Source organism: Papaver somniferum, chromosome 8, assembly GCF_003573695.1.
Source record: "Papaver somniferum cultivar HN1 chromosome 8, ASM357369v1, whole genome shotgun sequence".
Lineage (NCBI taxonomy): Eukaryota > Viridiplantae > Streptophyta > Magnoliopsida > Ranunculales > Papaveraceae > Papaver > Papaver somniferum.
In genome coordinates, this window is record NC_039365.1 from 151,798,715 (window position 1) to 151,810,063 (window position 11,349).

General features: G+C 35.6%; 1 protein-coding gene across 1 annotated transcript; it reads right to left on the reverse strand.

The window, feature by feature from the left end:
* Positions 1-294: 294 nt before the first annotated feature.
* LOC113303523 (alpha-galactosidase-like) lies at positions 295-3,876 on the reverse strand. The gene is made up of 15 exons (XM_026552560.1): positions 3,420-3,876; positions 3,226-3,284; positions 3,069-3,125; positions 2,737-2,771; positions 2,481-2,584; positions 2,309-2,384; positions 2,138-2,196; positions 1,991-2,056; positions 1,814-1,897; positions 1,655-1,719; positions 1,497-1,579; positions 1,330-1,420; positions 1,144-1,193; positions 848-988; positions 295-739 (listed from the first exon to the last, which is right to left on the reverse strand). The coding sequence occupies exons 1-15, from the start codon at positions 3,584-3,586 to the stop codon at positions 644-646; spliced, it is 1,233 nt and encodes a 410-aa protein (XP_026408345.1). The 5' UTR covers positions 3,587-3,876; the 3' UTR covers positions 295-643.
* Positions 3,877-11,349: the final 7,473 nt, after the last annotated feature.

Genomic DNA, 11,349 nt, shown 5'->3' on the forward strand with positions numbered 1-11,349 from the left:
AAACCTCAACTTTATATTTTGGACCACGAATACATATTGATCATGGTAACAAACGTTGTTAGCACTACAGTGGCCAGATAAAATTAGATGAACTTTAGAGTTACAGCTCCACAAATACTGTAGCAATGAACTTATCAGTGATAACCAGTATTTGAGCTTCTCCACGTTCATCTGCAAATTTAAGACAGACATGCGAGTCGGAGTCACATTAGTGTATGTAATGCGAGTCACATTATATACACTCTAACTAGAGTTCAAATTCACATACACTCCTAGAGTAAACTAGTAAAGGCATTAATGCAAATTTGAACTTGGAGTTTTGCACCCATGCTCAATTATCAAATTGGCTAAATTTAGCTGCTTGTTACAAATATTTCAGTGCATGTATGAAACACTACCAAGGTGCACTACACAAAGTGTGGAAACATATCTCCCCATAGAAATAAATAGATGGGTCTCACTTTCAATGCTCTGAGTCTGAAGTAATATGCTAATAATTTCGTGGGGATTTGTTACTGAAAGCATTAGATATAAAGTCTACTTCTACGTTGAATCTATTACAATGAACTTTTTTATTCCTTCAACACATTTCTATGCTGCTTCATCAATGCATCTTCTTGCCTGCTATTTTTTCCATCTGTCATCATATTTTCCTAATTGGTGTGAGTACATACATTTTGCAAGCATGAGAATCCACAGTAGCTGACAGAGAATCCTTCACTGAAGCTTGAGTCGAATGCTGTGAATGTTCACCCAATTTAAACATATGATTAAGCCGTGAATGTACGACATAAAAAAAAAACAAGTCAATAGTAGGTACAAAATGCCTTGTTTGTGAATATCTTACCGCCCATAAGTCTCGAACATTAACCACAGTAGATGGTTTAAGGCCAATATCTTGCCAATTAGCCGTTATTGATGCCTGTTGAGATCCTCTATTCCATAGAACCAAAGCTATCCTGCGTCCGCTTAGAGGACCAGCCCAAACCTGCACATATGGAGAATGAAGTGTGAGCTATGTGTAAAACTCCATAGTTAGTGCTTAGAATTTCTGGGAGTTGTTCATTTGCCTAGTGCAATTGCAAAGTTATATATAACAATCATTAATACTTCTGGTTTGATATATAGATTAGATAATGTTACCTCCAAATCTCCATCTTGCTTAACCTTTTTCCCTTGAACTCCAAGTTTGTCTGTCCATGCCAATCAGAGATAATAACTGTAAATCTTTGCTCAATACACTGAATCCTTTGGTTCTTGAAGTCTTTATGACACATTGTCTTGTTGACTACAGTTTCAGTAACCAAAATGAGTGCTCTAAATACATACCTTGATTAACTGCAATTACTTCCTTGTTGCTCAGCAATTCGTCTGTCACATTGTTCATCGATCGAATATCACACCCAATCAACAGTGGAGCCTACACTTACATTAGAACACATCTGCTCAATTCTAATTACTGTAGGTGGAAAAGGTTCAAATATTAGCAGTGGTACCTTAACCAATGCCCATATACTGAAGTGCGAACGGTACTCTTCTGTTGTCATGCCACCGTTTCCTACTTCAAGCATGTCGGGATCTAACATACCAAATATCCAGTAAAGCTTATATTCTTAATTCAAGATTAAGCAAACTTGTTATATATGAGAATTACCATTCCATCCACCAGGTCCAGCATACGCCGCCCATTTGTCATTTAGATCCGCAAGTTTTGTCATACTAGAATCATTAAACCATGTAAAAGCATAATTTCAATAAAACATCCTTTTGTTGTAATTGACATTGTTTTCTAATACTGTATTGAACATTATACCTCTCCCATTTATCCTCAATATCTCCTGTTGTTCTCCAACTATTTCCCAAACCCGGTGCCCAAGTTGCTGGATCTTGATCTCCCCTGAAATCAAGTGAAGTGTAAATGCACATCTAAAATAACAATTTCATGTCACTTGTTCTGTGTTAAAAGTTAGTGCATGAGCAAGAAACTTACCATTCACATAAAGAGAAGAATATGGATCTTCCAGACTCCAGTAATGCTTTGCTCATCTTAGGATATCTATTTCAAGAATTGAGTTCAAAAAAATTGCGACTATGACTTCTAAATATAAACAAATGTGACAAAAGGAAAAGGGAGTACCTCTCTTTGGGCCTTGTACCAGTGTTATTACAGTTATCATACTTCAAATAGTCAACACCCTAGACAGAACATTCCAAACAAATTAGTCATTTGAAGTATGTCTGCACTCGCTCATCACATTGAATAGGTGATGCAAAACTTCGTAAAATGTCAGTCATTAAGCATTCATACCCATGAAGCAAAGGTTTTCGCATCTTGTTCCTCATGGCCAAGTGACCCTGGCATTTGCTTACTGCAAGTAGAGATCCTGGCCAACAAATATGGAAGTGTTATTCTGACAAACTTTGAAGTTAAGTATTTAACATCAAGTTCTGTTTGTGTTATCATCTACTCCAAATTTTACCCTGCATCAGAGTATATTCCAAGTTTGAGCCCTTTGCTGTGAACATAGTCTGCTAGAGCTTTTATTCCTGAAGGAAATGCTGACGCTTTAGGAACCAAATTTCCCTGTCAAACAAATAAAAGACCTTGACAATCTTAACCGCGTGTTCTGGATTTGTATGATTGTAGCTAGACATACTTATATTTGAGAATCCTATTCATGTCAGTGATCTATAGAATTACCAAAGTAGTCACCCATTTGGTAAACGAGGAAGTACCTGAGAGTCTCTGTTGAGTTCACCCCAGCAATCATCTGACAGAAAGACAAAAATGAAGTTAGGAAACCATGTATCTGGTAACACTACTACTCAAGACTCCTCTGGTAATTGATTGAATCAAGCACGTCGTGAACGGTGGTCGTTATGAAAAGGCTGATTAAAACCCTGCGACCTATATAAATTGACTTGTTTCCTTGCAATTGCAATGTAGGCATACTTTTCTAAATCGATGACCCCTTGGGCCAGGCATTCTATCGGCTCTAGGCCAAATCAGAAACCTTATGAAAGACAACTGAAAATTGAACTCTATGGGATTACACATAAATCATTACCTAGATTTATGTAATTGTATCCAACTGCTGCAAGACCAGTTGACACCATTGCATCAGCTGTAACAAACATTTGAGGCAACAAATTACTTAGCTTCTTAAGATTTGCATAAAAATGGTAAAATCTTGAATTGAGAAATGATGGCAGTGTGTGACTTACCTGTTTCTTTAATCAACTTCTCCTCAATGTTACACTGGAAATGATTCCAACTGTTCCATCTGATATTCATCCGCACAGTGTTGGAGAAATTCATAACTTAGTTTAGAAATGTCTCCCTTTCCTATATCTTTCAATAGAAAGAAATTTAAAAGAAAAAGAAACAAAGAAACAAAGAAAAAAGAAAACTTAGTTACCCCATCTGTGGAGTTGAGCCTAGACCATTTTTCAACAATTTCCTCCTAAGAATCATCCGATGCACATCATCGTTGTTCAATTCCCGAACGCTTTTCACTCGTAAAGAATGTGCAACATCAATGGAGACGGCAAAGAAAATTAGCAGAAAACAGAACAGAGAATTCATGGTAATTCCGTTTTCCTCTCTGCCCACTGCTCTATGAGATAAGGAATGCTAAACTTAGTTTCTCATTTATAGGAAAAAAGAGATGCTACCTTGTTAACTCAACCATTAACTTTGTCCATATGTTTTTGTTTCAGATGAAAGTGAATAGAGAGAGAATGTAAAGATGGCGACCTCTTGTTGTATTGGAAATCCACGTACATGATTGTCTTTTCTAATGCTGATGAAAAAGTATAAACCGTTTTTTCAAGCCTATGATGTAATTAGGCTCTGCAGAATCATGGTAAGCGCATTTATTATTTGGTTCAAAGAATCCAAACTCTATTATTAGATTGCGTTTGATTGCAAAACAGTACATGCAATTCAAACCAGGCTAAGCAAGGAAACACTTTCCATAACTTGTCATGAAGACGGTGGGTGGATCCACTGTCCTCTAACCATCCTCAAACTACACCTTTTCTTTTTATCTTTGTGGGGTTAGGTACTTGCTTAGATTAATCTTTGGAGTGAAAGTTATGCTCACTACCTAATTCGTTCTCAAAAAAAGATAGTTAATGCTAGAGTTATAACTTCATGGGTTTATGGTTAGATCTTTAACTACCAATGAAAAACTGAGTAAATTCTTTGTTAGAAAAGCAGTTGCGTTTGCAAGGAGGCTTCAGATGAGCTGGTTGGAAAGTCTATTTCATACTCTGGAGATTACTGCATCGGGCATGCCTATTAAACTTTAGGGATTATCAAGAAGAGGTAGAGATGTTCATTACCTGTGAGGTGGTCGAGTAGTGCTGATTATCCTAGAGAAATGAGTCACAAATCAAAACATGAATCACAAATCATGTTTACCATTTTCACAAATCAAGTTATGAGGAAAAAAATAAATCACAAATCAATATCATGACTAGCTAGTATTACGCGGATAGAGTTGTTTACCTTCTTATGGTATAGAGACACTATTTTGCCTAGCTTGAGAGAAAGTGCGAAATGAATACGGCTTTAAATAAAGAACAAAATAACTTTTAAAAGGAGAGAGTATGAGAACCTACCATACGGGTTGACTTGACATTTGCCATAAAGAAAGAAAAAAAAAGAATGCCTAAAAAGATCAAGAAAAATCCAAAAATATTTAGGTCTCAAAATTATTTACTCCTGTTGTAGGGCCTACGGCCCATATATGTGCGGCCCATTTATATAGTTAGGGTTATCTTTTCATGTATATAAAGGAAACTATAGCTATGTAATAAGGTTGTTCCCTAATGAATAGAAATCCTTTTTTTCCTCGTCTCTTCACTTTTCCCTACATTTTCACTACAAAACGTTATCAGCACGATGTATATGTGATGTTTCGAATTCTTTGGAGTAAGGAAAAAAGAAATCCTTCCTTATAACGTAAGGATTTTGTTTTTGAGTCTTTATTTGCATTTCCATTACTGCAATTCATTTTTTTAAACGTATGCTATGTGATGCTTAGAATGTTTATGTATCTTGGTGTTTGTATATGTCCTATCAATCCCGTATTTTTTTAATTTGTAAATGTTGATTATCAGCCGAACCCGCTACTGTAACCGTCAAAAATCCTAAGTTTTTAGCAATTTAAACCATCCAATCCATGAAAAACAACAAATAAAAGACTGGGTTTGTAGGGAATACCTTCTTATCCTCATTTCAGTATTTGGAGCTTCAAATGGTTGAATTTCCGATTCAATTTATGGTTCAATTATAGTTTTTACACCTTCATCTTCAATTGGTTCTTCTTCTTTAATTCATGGATTGGAAGAGGATTTAAAACACCTGACGTTTGCTTTTTTCTTTGTACGATCCATTATATAGTTCAATTTAACCGATGATCGAATTTTCACGAATCGATAATTAATTACAGTGATGAAAAAAAGTATTCTGAGAGAAAAGTAAGGTGGTTTGGATGAAGGAAGAAGAAGAGATTTTTAGGATAGTTTATTTTTTGATTTTAGGTTCAAGGGTATATAAGTAATTGAACTACCCAATTGACACCCCTTATAAGGTCACCTAGGATGGGAAAACTATTTTGTATGCCTTGAAAGTTTTTGGTATGCCTAAAATCATAGTTCATTTTAATCTTGAATATGATATTGGTTGTAGTTGAATGTTGTATGTTGTTCAATTGGTTGTACCAACTCGATTCAAGTGTACTCATTTGTGATTTAGAAAAACTTGAGCAACGTTATTACGTACATGATATTTTGTCCCCAAATTTGAATGTTTTGTGGGATGTAATCCATTAACTCGAATTTCAAAGAGTCGGTAGTTTCAAAAGATACATTCAAATAAAATCACATGTATTCCAATTTTTGTGGAGGAACTCACAAAAGATGATATGAGTCAGAAAAATTCCATTTATCTACTTCATCTATAATACTAACGAACCGGTATATGTTGAAGTATGATGACAAGAGAATTAATTATTTTTAGTAATATATTAAACCTAAAGTAAGTGGTTGACATGTGTAGTGAGATTCTCTTGGCCTATTGAGATAAAGAAATTTCTCAAATAAAGCTAAATGTAGCAAAATTGAAAATGGAAAGTACCCCGAAGTAATAAGGGTTAGACGTAATGACTCATATAAAGCATGTGAAAAGGGACTTATATATCATGAGACAAAAATGTTTTTTTTTCCCCAGCAGAAATGACACCAAATAGGTATCAATTGAAAATGGGATCAGCTAAAATGTAATTCTAGCTCCTATCATAAATAAAAGAGTTGAAAATGCACCTGGTCATAGGTGTTGGTATATACAATGTAATGTGTACGTATATCAAAGTAACAACCAATTTTCACATCAACTTTAATGGCAACAAGAACTTTGCCTGGCCAATTGAATATTTTATCGAGCGCAGCACTGCTCTTTTTATTTTTCAAGATAGAAAAAACACATCGCAAAATCTCTAGATATACCAAGAGATAATTACACCTTGTTAAATTCCCAAGTAATACCCGTGCAAATGGATATCATGTGGAACATCAAAATGATGAGAATGTAATTGATTGCATCTTTTATAGTCTCTAATATATTTGGAAGGAAATATATTTTAGAGAAACTAATGAGTCAATCTAGTGCAATGTAATTCACTATAATATTTGGATTATTGAATCCATATTGACTCCGACGATTAAATGTTGGAAACTGACTCATACAGGCTTTGGGCATAACCATAAAGAAACTTTGGTTATGACATGATGATTGTTTTGAAAGAACTCATACAAATATCAGTTTATTTGAGTGAACTAAAATGGGAAAAATATTGACAGAATGCAAAGTGACGACATGTCTCTCAATAAGCGTTTTCTAAATTACTAGATGCACAACCCCCCTTCCCATTATGCTTTTAGGTAAGAAAGCATATCACTCATTTTGACAAAGTTTTTAGTAAAACAGGATCGAGACCATCCTAAGATGCAATTGGTAAAAAAAAATCCATATTACAAAGAAAACAAAGTGAAATTTAGAAAATATTCATGCAGAATGCGGACCATTAAAGTGACTTATGGCTCTGGTGAATATTTTGACATTTTGGACTAGTTATAGTTCCCAAGAAATTTGCGTTTGAAAACTCCTAGCACATATTACACAATGCAAAGTGCAAAGGCTCACCACCCTTGTTAATGCTAGAGAATTTACATCAAAAGGACTTGATGAATATTGCATGTTTAATAGGATCAATATAGAGCATCTTATACCCAATGGTCTTGCAAAGGCTACCATCAAAGGTTACAAATGGTGCCTGAGAAATAGGTTATGCGTACCAACCTATCTTTTATTGATTTGGGGATATACAATATTACACGCATCTTACTTAATTCATTTTTAGAACCCAATATTAGTCAACCTTTTATGCGTACCAGTTGGTAACTGGATTTAAGCCTGACACTCGTGTTCTTACGCATTTTTGGTTGCACTATATATGTGCCATTACGAGTCCACATCGTACTATGATGGGTATTCAAAATTTTTAAGTAGTTATGTTGGAAATGAGTTCCCAATAATTATCCGCATTTTAAAACCTTTGGCAGAAGATCTCTTACCGCTAGATTTGCGGTTTATCACTTTAATGAGACGGTCTTCCCGTCGTTAGAGGGAGATAAGAAAAAGTATTTTCTAAGGGAACGAAAGGAATTGTCGTGATGTGATCCCACTGTGTCTCATATTGATTCTAGTACTCCACACATATAAATGTGAAGTGACAAAGAATAATCGATTTTCAGAATGTACACTGATGTCGTTAACGTGATGAGATCACACATACCAGCTGCAAACCTACCTGCAAGGTTACGAATCAGCAGTATGGGGTACACCATAGACTAAGATGTTGCAACTACACTTGGTGGAAGTGTAGTTGAGGCTGTGGCTCCATAAAGGAATATGGAGAGACCACCAAGTCCGATCAATGCCCACCTAAAAAGGAAGTAGATGAGTAAGGCACAACCTAATTTGTATTATTAATGAAAATATCTCATATGATTGTCTCTAACTATGTCCATGAATCAATACTGGAGGACGCTCTGAAGTTTAATGATTCTAGAGAACAATAAAATCCTGACGGATTATGAGAATGAACATGAGTCAATGGAAGGATCATGCGTGCACAGTGATGATATAATCCATAAGTAGTTGCTATAGAAGTAGAGCACAATGAGATCGAACCATGCTTTATTTTGATTGATTTCAAATAAATAGCATATTTGGGCTACACGATCCAGGTAGCACTTAGTTCTTTGGAAAATATACGGGTATTTGGTGTGGTAGTGCTAACCAACCAAGTGTAAAGCCTATTGAACATACATAATTAATTTGTCATAAAACATAATAAGAAGAAAGTAGTCTTAAATTACAAAGACTCGCCTTGTGGCGCGAGGTTTCTCACAGAGCCCATGAATTGTTCTCTTGTAATGAACGTTATAGAGTTATGCTACCTAGTTAGCTTGGTAATTTCAAAAAGACTTGAAATGCAGCATATGTATGTGGTTGTTACGTATCTCTGAAAGAATCAAGAGATAGAAGATACTTACAAAAGTACTTCATAGACTTTTGTTGCCAAATCAAATGACTCTAAACCATAGAGTGCGTTTACAGTCAGATAGAATGCTCACTTATAGATTCAAGCAATCAGACGGATGTGGTATACCCGTCTAAGTGACTATTTGATTTGGAGGGGATAGATAAGTAAGTTATTTTTCCTTGTGTATTCATAAGAAAGTTCCTCATTTGGAACTGTAGCTATTTATGTTGATGGTACAGACATGATGTGTACTCTTGATGTGATAAGAGACAAGCTATTAAAAATCCGAATTTGAGATGATAAATCTAGGGAAAGCTCGATCAAATACTGAGCTTGTGGTATATTATTCCACCAGTTTGCATATGTCTAATGTTGTCAGGCAATTTAATAAAGACATGCATCCTGATAGCACTCCCATGATTAGTCGAGTTTCAAATGTAAGTAAGTAACTATCTCGTCCAAAGGAATATGACAAAGATGTGTTGGGAGATGAAATTCCCATATCTAAGTACAATAGACGCATTATTGTACTTAGTATAATAATGTACTCGATTAAATTTTACATCCTCAGGGAACTTGTTAGCTAGATATAGCTCCGCGCCAACACAACGTCACTGGAATGGTATAATGAATGTAATCATGTACTTAAAAGTAACCATTGACATAAATTTGTTTTATCCCTACAAAGACATTAAAAGGAATGCTAATGAAAGTGCAATCCAAAAGTTGTTGATTATGAAGGAACAATAATCAATAATAATCAACATCTCTTCTCCAATGAAAGTAATCAGAGGGAGATATAGTAGACTATTTTCTAAGTCATTACCAATATTCAGTTTCGAAAAATACATGACTAAAGGAACTGTCTAAAACAACTCTGAAAGTAATCAGGGGGAGATGCCGACATCAGTGGGAGGATCCAAGGATATGATGTCGACATATTTTACTTCGAAATTGAAGCTGTGTTGTACTCTTTTTCCCTTCGATCGAGAATAGTTTTTCCCACAGGGTTTTGTTACTCGACAAGGTTTTTAGCGAGACAACACTAAAACATCAAGTATGTTGAACGTTGAAGACATAAAGATAGTGTTGATAGTACTGAAAGTATCTGCATCAAAGAAATGAAATGCGCTAGTCTGTTAAGCAATGTAACTTCCAGAATCAACAACGGGGTTTTATAAACACCAAAGTAAAGTGTGTAAACTCCTTTTGACTGCATTAGACTAACGAAAATTGTCTTACATCAGGGGGAGCATCTAATGGTGTGTTGAACTATATTCCCTCACCAGGGTTACTTTTTCCCACAGGGTTTTGTTACTCGGTAAGGTTTTCAATGAGACAACAACAAACACGGGGAATGTAATTTCTCAGCTAAGGCTATTGTATTTCCCAAGAGGATTTTCTGTCTTATAAGTTGTGAAGCAACTAGTAAACTTCAACAAATAAAAGTGATCATCTGCAATAGATCACCTTTACTTGCATCTTCCACGTTGTACGCTTTTCCCTTCATCAAGGTTTTGTCACACTGGGTTTTTCCTTGTCAAGGTTTTAATGAGGCAACTTATATGCATCTAACTATGTTCTAAGTTTGATTAATATTGTACTATTTTCTTTAGCTCGGGTTTTTTCCCTATGGGTTTTCTTGACGAAGTTTTAACGAGGCAATTAAGTTGGATCGTCGATCTTTGAAGATCGTATTACATGTGATGAACTACATGTAAAGTAAGAGACAACATGTGAAGTACTACATGTGAAGAGCTGTACCAAGGTTTTATCCTACTGGGTTTTTCCTTGTCAAAGTTTAAATGAGGAAATTGATTTCGGCGCAAGTCATCAAGAAGAGGACGACATTTGAAGAACTACATTTGAAGCACTATATGTGAAGCAGTGGATATGAAGTTCTATTGGACCGCACAAGGGGGAGTGTTGTAGGGCGTATGGCCCATATATGTGCGGCCCATCTATATAGTTAAGGTTTACCTTTCTATGTATATAAAGGAAACTATAGCTATGTAATAAGGTTGATCCCTAATGAATAGAAATCCTTCTCTTCCTTGCCTCTTCACTTTCCCCTACATTTCCACTGCAAAAACTTCTGATTTTTATGAAAAATCAAACTTCTCCACCATGTGAGGTAAAAGTAGTGATCAATGTCGTTCTGTCGGACCTTCGTTTGGTGTTGTAGTGGAAAAAGATGGGAAGAAAACGGGGGTACCAAGCATAGTCGAACTTTCGTATGTCCATAAGTTCACATGATGTCCTATTTATCATGAAGCTGGTCAAGTAAGAAGAACATTTAGGCATAAAAGATCCCAACTCTCCGAAATCCGAATGGGGGCCAATTTTTCCTTCCTTTATTTTGTCTGGTTATTGGAATTTCAGACCTCTATTTGTCTGGTTATTGGAATTTCAGACCTGTGGGTCTATTTTCTCGTGCATTCGCATAACATAATTGCCTCCAAATTAAAGTGACAGCTAAAAGGTCGGTTACTTTGCAAGTCTCTGACATAATAGTTTCAAGGAAATGAACTAAAGGAGAGAAAGGGTGAGTAACTGAATAAAGGAGGTAAAGGGAATATCATGTGATGGTTGTCTACTTACTTTCAGAAGAACCATAACGTTCAACTTTGGGGAGAAATTGATTTCAAGGCTAATGCATATAAATGTCAATTTACCATAATGAAATGGAAGACTCTCTACATCCCACCTGGACTTAAGACTTTATAAAAGAAAA

Coding starts and splice junctions, on each gene's coding strand:
- LOC113303523 (XM_026552560.1), bottom strand. CDS start 3,586: ATGAATTCTCTGTTCTGTTTTCTGCTAATTTTCTTTGCCGTCTCCATT. Junction 3,126..3,225: donor GAAGTTGATTAAAGAAACAG/GTAAGTCACACA, acceptor TGTTTGTTACAG/CTGATGCAATGGTGTCAACT. Junction 1,720..1,813: donor ATTGAGGATAAATGGGAGAG/GTATAATGTTCA, acceptor TAATGATTCTAG/TATGACAAAACTTGCGGATC.